Source organism: Halichondria panicea, chromosome 1, assembly GCF_963675165.1.
Source record: "Halichondria panicea chromosome 1, odHalPani1.1, whole genome shotgun sequence".
Taxonomy (NCBI): domain Eukaryota; kingdom Metazoa; phylum Porifera; class Demospongiae; order Suberitida; family Halichondriidae; genus Halichondria; species Halichondria panicea.
The window spans coordinates 10723221-10734679 of record NC_087377.1 but is presented as its reverse complement, the minus strand read 5'-3'; the positions used below and the strand labels follow the sequence as shown (position 1 = coordinate 10734679).

Here is an 11459-nt window from a genome sequence, read left to right as displayed (position 1 = left end):
AAGTGACCTTGGAATCGAGGCCATGCAGGTGGCTATATTTAATCGTGACCTCCATTTAGGACGTGACATAAAATTGTTGGTTAGAGGTCAGAAAATAGTCGTGTCGCATAATTTTTTTCACAAAAAGTGTCATATAATTATTTCGAGTATGAGTATATACTCAATTTTAAACTTACGCATTTGCATATATACATTAATTATGTTACAATCAGATTACAGCACCTTCAAGTGCTGGTAAATTAACAATCGTATGGTGGAAATTTCCGTATTTTTTTGTACGTACTGTAGAGCATCATCTGAAAATCAAAAATTCTGCAAAAAGACCTTCTGCGGATAATATTTTCTGCGAATTAAACTTTCAACTGCAGATAATAATTATTTCTGCGTTTACTCATTTATTCGCAGAAATTTCTGTATGCTGAGTTGTAAATGTATATAAATGCCGTAAAATACGAAATTTCAAATTTCTAGAACGTTAATTAATAATTTATTGTATATAGATTTTCGTACTACTGCGGTATTAATAGTCGTTATGATGGATACTGTACTGTAACAGCGGGTATATCTAGAACAATAGTACAGAAATGACTAAATATGAACTAACACAGCACAGTATTTACGGAATCACAGGTTTACAGTACAGTATTTACGGAATCACAGTCTTTATCTTAATGTTAGTTCCATGTTGTAAGGATACCACAGGTAGCTAAGCAGTTAGCTGCATGGATTCATCTGAGGAACCCTGCATTCATATATATGGAAGAAAAAATTAATACGTAGATTAATAACAGTTACTGCCGAATAATGTTTTTTATTATTGCATGCTATAGCTATATGGATGCATTACTACAGAGTTGGCCTATACTATGAAGGCTATTTGCAGTTGATGACATAATATTATTAAGTTTTTTCACTTGCAAAATATTTTAGTAATACGATACAGTCCATCCTGTCTAGAGAGTAGAATACCACAAATTAATGTAATGTATGATAGGAACATTTTGTGCTGCTACCATGCACTGTGTAGGTGAATGAATAAGCTACAACATATCTAAACATGTTTCCATGGCAACATAAGGTAGTGGGTTGTGGTGATTAGTAAACAATTGTCATAGTGGGTAATCGGATATATAGAGAGAGAAGACTAACGGTTTCCGGCTAAGGTCTGGGATTTTGTCGCATAGTTAGGTTATCTTATGTAAGGTTCTAAGTTGTTTACATAATTACATCTAAACATCCTAGCTCCGCAGTGCTCAAAATTGCTAGTTTTTAGTGCTCTTTTGGTTAGATAATGTTGTAGATATTCATTCACGTACACAATGGTATCAGCACAATTTCAATCTTAAGATACGTTTAAGTACAACTATATACTCCCACGTTTGTGGATTCTACTCTCTAGACTCTCTGAAGTACGGTCACTTTAATATACCGGTGACTGCACGAAATGCGACCACGTATGTACGTTATTCCGTATACTGGTAAGTTATGGCTGCCCCTATAATAATATCAGATGTATGCGGAGAGTAACGTGACTTCCTGTATCTGTCACAAGCTTGGAATTTGCACACTGACCATTCCAAGTGTGGGTGATGTCATCTATCAAGAAAGTAGATTACATCACCCACGCTTGGATTGGTCAGTGTGCAAATTCCAAGCTTGTGACAGATACAGGAAGTCACGTTACTCTCCGCATACATCTGATACACAGTATGCCTACGTTCGATACTCTCTCTCTATCATAAACTCTTGGTTATACATGACGTCATTAGTTTTACTCAGCAACAACAAAAAAGAGACTAGCAAACAATTTTAAGAATTTATGATCAGCGCTAGTTTACAAAGTGCTCGTACAATGTTTATTCATTAAAGCAGGCCTATATTAGTGGCTTTATTGAGGAACCCTATACATTGGAAATAGAGGTGAATCAATACCATACTGAAGTTTAGCTACATCATCAATGTCACATTGCAGTACAACCAGCTTACCAGTGATTTAGCCAAATACTTTTGGGAGGTTTTATTGGGCACACTTTCACGAAGAACAAGTGACGTACCAAACCGAGAAAGAGGCTATGTAAATATATAGGGACGAAAAGTCAGTGAATTAGAATGAGCTGTAAACGGACTCATACAATATTGCAAGTACTGTACTGTAATACTGTACAGGTAATACACTTGTAAAACATCATAACATATAATTATAAACACTACCTTAGTCTGTGTCCGCTGTTGGAACAGATGTATACTGGTGGAAAAACCATCAGTATCATTGAGAGTGATGGACGTATTAGCTATAGGTAGCTTCAGGCCTATAGAGTTAACGTTGTTGGCACTTTCCTACAAAATAAACGAATACAATAACTGCAGTGTCAGCAATGTTGTTTGTACTGTACGACTGTAGGTATGATGATAGTCACACATGACTTGTAAAACAACACAAAGAGCAAGTGCAGTACGTGATGTACACTACCTTGTTGCGCATTGTCTGCGAGACCATTGCAAAATAACTAGTGGAAGAACTGTTACTGAGTTGAGTAGATCCGTGGGACATATCAGGGGGAGTATCGGCATTTTCACCCTGAAAAATGTTAACAGCAAATGAATAATAACTCTGGGTGACAGAAAATTAACCATGATCACATACAATCTACTAAAATTAGTGGTATTATACCATTTGAATAGTAAAACTTGGAAGGTCTTTACATTGCAAATCAGATTGATCATCACCACTCTGGCTCCCCCTGAGAGTTGCTGAACCAGGAGGTCGATCTCCTATGTAAAATATTGAACAATATTTAGATTCCACTAAAATTAATAGTTAGTTACTATACAAGTGTTTACAGGTAGCTTAAGTTAGACAACGCCAGTACACAACATCAGAGGAGGTACGACATCCGCGTGTCTTAAAGACCCACATTCCATATTATATCCGGGTCAAAGTTCAATAGCACATCAAACCATAGATTGAGTAGAGAGGGATTGGAAACAAGGTACCCTCGAAGTACCATCCGTGTTTCCCCGCGGTTTTAATCGAGGCTTACTTCCAACGTGGGGTCTAAACATGAATAATTCATGAGAATTGTTTTTGCTGTCTGTAAAAAGTCCACGAACAGTTCTGCTGCTAAACATGCAACTTTATCAAAATAATACTTGCGGCCATTTGGGACACAGCACACTACTTAGTGACACAACCTTAGCTATATCGTAGTAGCTAAACTAAACACAAGCATGAAAAATCGCTCTGTGTTAGACTAGCTACTTCTTCCAAATGATACTCACCATCAGGGGGCATTTGTTTAAGTGTTAGAGGGGTCTTTGAGACACATGCATAGACTATGATTAGACTTAATAAGTTTCCTGGTAAACTTACCCGGGGTAGAAAGCGAAACACGGATTGTTTCTGAGCTCTACATAGACTTCATTGTAAAACATCACGTGAACCACTTCCGTTGCCAATCCCCTTCTACTCTATCTATGATCAATACTCATAGCAACTCATAGCAACTCCAGGCCTCCCTCCTGAAGATTTGAAGCTGAAACGATGGTTGATTAAGCTAATACGTAGCTATAACCTAGATAAAACAGTGCACAAATCAAACTTTTGGCAGCTAAAAATAGCCCAGTGCTTATGTTTAAGTTTGGCAGGTAACACGCAATTGAACTTTGACCTAAGAAATGTGAGTTTAAAAACTTCTTTTGACACACGGATGACGTACCTCCTCTGACACAACACCAGTACACCCCGATTATAGTTCTGACCACATGCAGTATAGTTTGCACAGAGAAAAAACAACCATAAATCTGATAAAAAATACAGGCTTATGTTAACTCTACGACACCTCTGCATTACAGTCATAGTTAACCCACTGTCTCCAGAGGAGGTGGGTTGGCTGAAGTTTCTACAGGATTTAGAAGCCGGTTGCAGTGGCGGATCCAGAGGAGGGTCCATGGGGTCCCTTGACCCCCCCTTTTGAACTAACTTTAGAAGAAGCTTAATGACACCAGCTAGCTATTTATCAGTTTTTGTAGCTATTGTAATTTGATTCAATGATTGTACCTGTTGTTTTGATGTATCAACTGCCAAAGGAGTGTTCAGGTTAGCCTAGGCTAGCTAGTTGACTGTTTGTGGCAGCTAGCTAGCTCTACACAAGTCTATTATGGGACTTCCCCTGGCAGAGTAAGGGATTTTCCCTAGTCCGTGTGACCGTAAGTGGGCGTAACCCCAAAAAATTCGCGCTGCGCACGACTTTTCACGACTCACGCTCGTTAGTTTGGAACCCCCCTTTCATTTTTCCTGGACCCGCCACTGGGTTGTAGTATCTCGAACGTAATGAAGGTTCTACTAGTTCTAAATCATGTGGAAACTTCCTAAACAGTGTCTAAGCATTTTAGAGTCAATCAGATTTAAATGTAACTTTGCTACACGATTGTCTAAGTGATTGTCTAAGTAAGTACATGATTTTCTAAGTTGGGTAGAACACTACCTTTAGCCAATCAGATTGCAGTATTTATGGCAAACATGATCTAATCTGGATTAGAATGGCCTGTTTTACACCAACCCGAATAGTCGCGTAAATGGATGGGGCTCAAGGTCAATAAAAATCAACTATGGTAGATTTCTATAATAGTGAATGTATTTATTTTATATTTTTGTGTATACATGTATAGAACAAGTATAGAGTGATGCACCTCTTTCTTGCACTGAACGAGAATATGGTATAGTCTCAGCTTCACCCAGAGGTACTTCCCTTTCATCTTGAGCATCAGGTACATTAATCTCCACGCGTTCAGGGGGGTTAACAGCATCTTCCTCATGTACAGGGGGGTTAGCGGCATCTTCCTCGCGTTCAGGGGGGTTAACAGCATCTTCCCCAGCTGCTACACCACCAGCACCAGCACCAGCACCAGCACCAGCACCAGCACCAGCACCAGCACATCTATCAACAATAACAAAAACAATAACAACAACAACAACAACAACAACAACAGCAGCAAAAACAACAAAAACAACAAAAACAACAAAAACAACAACAGGAACAGCAACAGCAGCCCAATTGAAGCCTGTGATATGGACGAGCAAATAATATTATAAAGCACAATGGTCATACAGCTTAACTAACTTTTGAGAATGATTAATGTTGCAGAGTCAGTCGTGATAACAGATGGCGAATTCTTAGGCAGAGTTAATAGTTCCGCTATCAATATGTATCGACCGGCATTCAGAGAAGTAGTCGAAAAGTTAGTGCATTGGTGTTTATCGACAGTAGAACCCTCAGGGAAATGCACTTGAAAGCATTCTGAAACATTTCCTACATAATTAGATTCACCATCAGTCTATATACCGTATAGCGTGTAATTTTCTTGGGGCAAAATATTCGTGGTATTCGTGGTTGGAGGTCTGACCACGAATATTTTACCCACGAATGAAGCGACCCTTGCCTACTTTACCTGCAAGTGCAAACAGCAACCACGAAAATATTACCCACGAAATGTCTCAATATTGCTGAACCACGAATATTTTGTCCCCCGAAAATTACCCGCTATACGGTATAAGACACTGCAGCAATGCTACACATGTATAATTTAAAAGCACATTTTCCAATTGGAACATAATTACCAATTATTGTGATAAAATATTATGGTAATTATGTTGATAATAATTTATTATGCTACAACGTACTAGTAGAGTTCAGACACACGTCAATAGTGATCCCAGTTGATGACAAGTCAGTGCCATTCGTGATAACCAGACACACTTGTGCATTACTTCCCTCCGTTACTTCATACTCGTTCTGTTGGAACTTGATGACAATCGGAGCTGTGTAAAGTAAAGGCTATAACTGAGCTATTACACTACTAATTGGGGCGAGCGAAGTGCACCGTTGTGATGGACCGACACGATATTTGTTTTTTGTACTCATGACCCTTTACCAACTTTTACGTGAATTAATGCGCATGGGCTACACTAATCAGACAAGACACAAACTCTTGAGGCCACAACTGGCTAGCTACACTTACGACATGGCCACATGTACAGGCACACACTCTTGAGGCCACAGGCACGCCTGAGTAAAAACTTGTGATAATAAACCTTGCAAATATTAAAGCACAGATAGTACAGTATATCTAAACAAGCAGAGAAAAGACTTGTGTACATGTATCTATAATTGTTATCATTTTATAATGGTATATCATTGTGGTTTACTGGTATACCAGGACCCCAAGAAAAATAAGTAAGTTCGTTCAACCTTGAGTTGTGGAAAACCTAATTTAATTCACATGATTTTAACATGTGGGATGAGCATGCATGCGCATTACATCCAGGACTATAGCTAGCTGCTTAACAGATCTTTCTGACTCTTGTATCTAACAAAAAGCTAGCGCTTTATCGCAAGGCTAACAGTTTGCTAATCTACGAATCAAATCCAAGAGAACGTGGCTAGAAGTCTAGAAGCTGCTAGTTTTGCAACCGTCGAGCAGTTACAACTGAAACAGACACACACACATACACAGTCAGCTTTACCGTATCCCTCGTGCGGCTACGCCTCGAGGCATAATAATAAATAGACCTGACTGATCATCACATGAAGGAAGTGCTTACGCTCGCCCCATGACACCTTGTGTCACTCTAGATTAACAAGCTCAGTTGAGCATCTGTCACACCATCAACCACTATACACAACAGAGGAGGTTCGACATGCGTGCACGAATCACTACAAATTCAATGACAGTATTGACCCTGAGCGTTATCGGCGCGACCAGAAATGAAACTTGTAGATATCAATGCACCGAACTTGTAGTGATTCGTGCACGCATGTCGGACCTACAGTGCCACATGGTGGACTATTTTCACATGCTAGAAGTCAATTACAGTATAGCAGGTTGCAATGTACAGACATTTTACGCTAGTATAATTATAACGGGCCCAGACCTAATTAGGACCATGGTATATATATATATATATATAAGTCACACGCTTGTTCTCACTCTTGCTATGCTTACTTACTTTCACATGAAGGTAGTGGGTGGAAGGTACGATTGCTACAAGTACTAGAGTTCTGGCCCGGGTGTTGTAGACAGGAGATGGTAGCCACAGTTCCAGGTGGGTATGTGCCAGTAGCATATGGAGTAGAATCATATGTAGTAATTGCTACCGTGTCAGCCAATGGAGGACACGCCGTATCTACATAAACAGACAAGAACAATTAATGCATCACTAGAGGATATTACCAAAAGTAGATAAATACGAGTAACAAGGGCATTATAATAGAAGTGGTTATTTACTAGATGTGTGCATCTCAAGTGGTTCTAAAACCGCAGTAAAAACAGTGTGGTTAGCATTGCGTAAGCACATCCAGTAGAATTTCTGATTGTAGCCCCACATTCCAAACCATAAATGGTCATGTAAACCTGCACAGTCTACTACCGTTAAATATTATGCAAAACTTTGATCAATTCGCAACAATAAAATTGCAAAACCCAAATTATTACCAATACACACGATCCTTGCAATAGTTAAATCGCAAAGGGTCAACTTTTTTGCTCACTTGGTTTTTCACTCGCAAAATATTCTAGTGATACGGTATCTACTTCTGATGTTACATACCGTAATATAACGGGTAATTTTTTGTTGGAACTACCCAATTAAATATTTTACTTACTTGGAGTGCAGGAGTTAGAGATTGTTTCGCGAATACCCTAGCAGACAAGATAAATGTAGTCGGTGCTAATTAAGCATTTATAGGTGATACCATCAATTAAAGGAGAGCAGGTTTCTTGGAGAAATCCAGAGTTTATGAGTTTAGTGGCACAGGGTCTCTTTGAGGTTATGTCACAATTGTTTGTTTCAATTGTAAGGTACATGTGTACTAATTGCTCATGAATAATTCATAAGATATTTATTTTCTTTATTTCTCATCACTACATTGTTTTTGTAACTTGCAATGATTATCAATGAAAAGAGAGCATGAAACAATGCTAGCTATTATTGTAGCTAAAAGTATCTATGTCTTGTAATCCAATGAAGTGGTCTGTGAGGTCAGCTGGAAAAAACTGAAAATTTTGGTATCAAGTTTTGTTGACTGCATAGCTTCCAGGTTGTCTTTCTGACCAGTATTCGATGCCTAAAGACTTACTGGAGGGCGAGTCGAAGAGATCTTGTTCATAGAGACCTTACAGCAAAAAATATATCCTTGTTACTACTCTACAGTCGCCATATTAGCCTACAAAAACAGCTAGAAATGGCCGTAACTTTGTTTCAACTTACTCTCTTGGGAAAAACTCTTCGAGTCGCCCTGCCCCTTTATTCGTATAATAAGAAACAGCAGACTATACGGTAAGGAGGGGTTTCCTGATGCTTAGAATTGACGACAAGTGACCATTGCCAGAATGAGAGCCATTTTACTAGTGAACTGCATTGAACACCCACGCAAATTTGAGCGTGGGTGGGAACTGTATACCGTAACCTTAAATATTATGCAAAACTTTGATCAATTTGCAACAATAAAATTGCAAAACCCAAATTATTACCAATACACACGATCCTTGCAATAGTTAAATCGCAAAGGGTCAACTTTTTGCTCACTTACAAAGGTTTTTCACTCGCAAAATATTCTAGTGATACGGTATCTACTTCCGATGTTACATACCGTATATAATGGAATTACCCAATTAAATATTTTGTATTCTAAATATTCGTACGTGGCATGCGTAAGTTCTCGAAGCATCATGTAGCTCGAGGCGAAGAGCTACATGAGCTTCTCGAACTTCCGCTTGGGCAATAATATCCGTAGAGCACTCGCAACGGTAATTACTTACCATTTGAACAGTTTTGATGCTGTCCTTGATGACAGCACTCATTCGCTATTAGAGTACGATTCACTGAACACGTTGAATACCTTGATGTGGGAAGTCCACAATCACCAGTAACCACTCCTCTACGTCTGAGTTCCTCCACACAGTCGTCGTCAGTTCCTATCACATCGCATGTGAATCCATCGAGTGTGTGGATGAAATGCCTCTTTAAGCCACTTGGATCATCAAAAAAGTGACAGCTCGATACATCTCTAACAATCCTGACTACAGTGTATTAGTGTAACCATAGTCAAGTAGGACAAATTTGACCAATACGTAATTTAAACTACTAGGGTGTACCCACAATCAATTTAAGTATAGTTCGTTGTTTCAAGTGGCCTGGAATCAAGGCTAGGTACGTGGGGTGGGTAACCTTCATTTAGAATGCGACACAAAAAGTTTTGTCAACGTAGATTTATAGGTCAGAAAATTGCCCAAGATCGAGGGTGCTGCATAACTGGAGGGTCGCCTTACACCAAATAAATATGATACAGTATGATACAGTACGCAAATACAGTATGATTATTAAACTACGCATTAAAACCCAGTAGGCCTATACACACATTAAAATCAGATTACAGTCATCTTCAAGTAGTTAAGTCTTGGTCTCTGGTTTAATCAAGACAAAGATCTTAATAAAGATTCCTTTACCTCCTATATACACATGACTTACGTTCTTGACACAGGCCAAATGTCAGAAGCAATGCCATAGGAAATACTACTTGAGCATGTCTCACCGGCACCATTGTCAAAAATTTAATCATAAATTATTAAAAGCTGGAGATCTTCTAGTCTGGCTAGCTAGCTGCCTCACCACCACCACTTACCCCGGGGGCCTAGGCAAATGTCGTTCTCCCATCCTGGGCTATAGTTTTATACTGTCAGAAGAGCCATCTCGAACATTCTAGAATTTCTACACCCAGTACATAATAAACTACAGTAGAACCTCGATTATCCGGCCCTCCATTATCCGGAACCTCGATTATCCGGCTTGGCAGTTTTCTTGTTATCAGATCAGAAAATGGGCGTGTCCCTCAAACCCTCATGCACGGTGCAGCTGTTACCATGGAGACATGCCTGCTTATCTTCTGCGCATGCGCAGACAACCATGTGGCACTGCTGTTTATCAATAAAGTGGGTGGATCAAGGCGTGGTTTATCTATTTGATTATCCGGCCTCGAGACCAGGCCGATTAAAATACGGCCTGGTCTCTATTGCATGGGTGATAGTGCACATGCGCAAACTGAGTTCCCCAGAATCTGGGGAATTCGTTCACATTAGTAAACCTTTGTAAAATTATCCCGTAAACTAGTTTGTTTACTAGTTTCTTTCGGTATTATTTTTAACAAATACTTGTCTCCTGTGGCTTTATGCCCTCTATTGTGTTGTCAAGAAGGCTTACACACTTGTCTAAAGCCAGAAGAGGCTCTCTACGATGGTCCTATGGTTGCAGTTGGAAGCACAAAGTCAAAGACTTGCCATAATCTGTCAGAAACCCTTTAAACTCTCTCCTGTGAAGCTGTGGCTTATATTCTCTATTGTGTTGTCGAGAAGGTTTGCACACTATTATGAAACCAGAAGAGGCTCACATCTACCTCTACGATGGTCCTATGGTTGCAGTTGGAAGCACAAAGTCAAAGACTTGCCATAGTCTGTCAGAAACCCAGTTCAAAACATCACGATCATCCAACCATCATAGAGGTAGATGAGAGCCTCTTCTGGCTTTGTGTGCAAGCCTTCTCAACACAACACCATAGAGAAGGCCACAGCTAGCTAGCTAGCTAGGCTATAAAAAGCTTCATATAATAGTAGATAGTACATGGGTGTGGACGGCCACGCCTATAATTAATTACACATGCAATAGGTACCAGGCCGTATTTTAATCGGCCTGGATTCGAGGCTAGCATATTCACTTATCCAGGTGTCCGGATACTCGAGGTTCTACTGTACAAGTAACTGTGCTTAGTCCGTGCAACTCACTTATATTTCGAGGTCTATACCTAGTGTAGTAGTCATAACCAGCACGCTTACACGTTATATGTTCCAATAGCTAGTAGTCTGAGCATGGCCTGTAAGCAGCCTATGTTCTCAGTTAGTTCCGGTTTGCAGTTAAACGCTGAGTTTTCTTTGCAACGATAATTATTCACATGTCTTCTTTATACACACAGTGACAGAGGACATGGCTGGTAGTACAAACAGTCGAGCAAAAAATTTATAATGGTAAGAACATTATTTTCTTTGCAACCATTATTCACATGTCTTTATACACACAGTGACACACTCAGCAGCACAAGTACTAGAAGAAACATTCCTATTAGTGTTGTAAACTGTCTAACTGTCTGGCTATGTTTGTTTCATAACACTTTGTTGAATTATTCATGCCAAACTCAGCGTTTAACTGCAAACCGGAACTAACTGAGAACATAAAACAGTATCTAACCCAACAGTTGAATACACCACGTGGATTTATACCTGTAACTGGCCCGTAACAGGCATGAAACGGCCCGTAGATTTTTGGCTGTGTAATACACTGTAGTCGTCATGATAATTATGATGTTTTACAATAGTACAAGCGTTTTATGCGTCAACCTTAAACAAATTGCAAC

At 39.4% G+C, this 11459-nt stretch overlaps 1 protein-coding gene and 1 long non-coding RNA gene across 7 annotated transcripts; one reads left to right on the top strand and one right to left on the bottom strand.

The window, feature by feature from the left end:
• Window positions 1-526: 526 nt before the first annotated feature.
• On the bottom strand, window positions 527-9883 carry LOC135346250 (uncharacterized). Of its 6 annotated transcripts, XM_064543822.1 has the most exons (12): window positions 9527-9883; window positions 8818-9078; window positions 7007-7183; window positions 5681-5818; window positions 5121-5309; window positions 4872-5061; window positions 4690-4811; window positions 2672-2772; window positions 2471-2578; window positions 2212-2337; window positions 1987-2070; window positions 527-742 (listed from the first exon to the last, which is right to left on the bottom strand). In XM_064543822.1, the coding sequence occupies exons 1-12, from the start codon at window positions 9615-9617 to the stop codon at window positions 707-709; spliced, it is 1623 nt and encodes a 540-aa protein (XP_064399892.1). In that variant the 5' UTR covers window positions 9618-9883; the 3' UTR covers window positions 527-706. The 6 variants fall into 6 exon arrangements, with proteins under 6 accessions (XP_064399892.1, XP_064399900.1, XP_064399886.1 ...); XM_064543830.1 differs by having other exon boundaries at window positions 4690-5061; window positions 8818-9074; window positions 9681-9883; XM_064543816.1 differs by having other exon boundaries at window positions 4690-5061; window positions 9527-9882.
• Window positions 9884-10129: 246 nt separating this feature from the next.
• Window positions 10130-11232, top strand: LOC135346897 (uncharacterized). Its single transcript, XR_010398129.1, has 3 exons — window positions 10130-10845; window positions 11022-11073; window positions 11127-11232. It is a non-coding gene; the product is annotated as an uncharacterized LOC135346897 (long non-coding RNA).
• The last annotated feature ends 227 nt before the right edge of the window (window positions 11233-11459 follow it).

Excerpts from the sequence above, each read along its gene's own strand:
- LOC135346250 (XM_064543816.1), bottom strand. The coding sequence starts at position 9,617 with ATGATTAAATTTTTGACAATGGTGCCGGTGAGACATGCTCAAGTAGTA. Across the intron at positions 7,184-8,817 it reads GCATCAAAACTGTTCAAATG|ATACGGCGTGTCCTCCATTG; the intron begins GTAAGTAATTAC and ends CTGTTTATGTAG. Across the intron at positions 2,773-4,689 it reads TCGTTCAGTGCAAGAAAGAG|GAGATCGACCTCCTGGTTCA; the intron begins GTGCATCACTCT and ends TATTTTACATAG.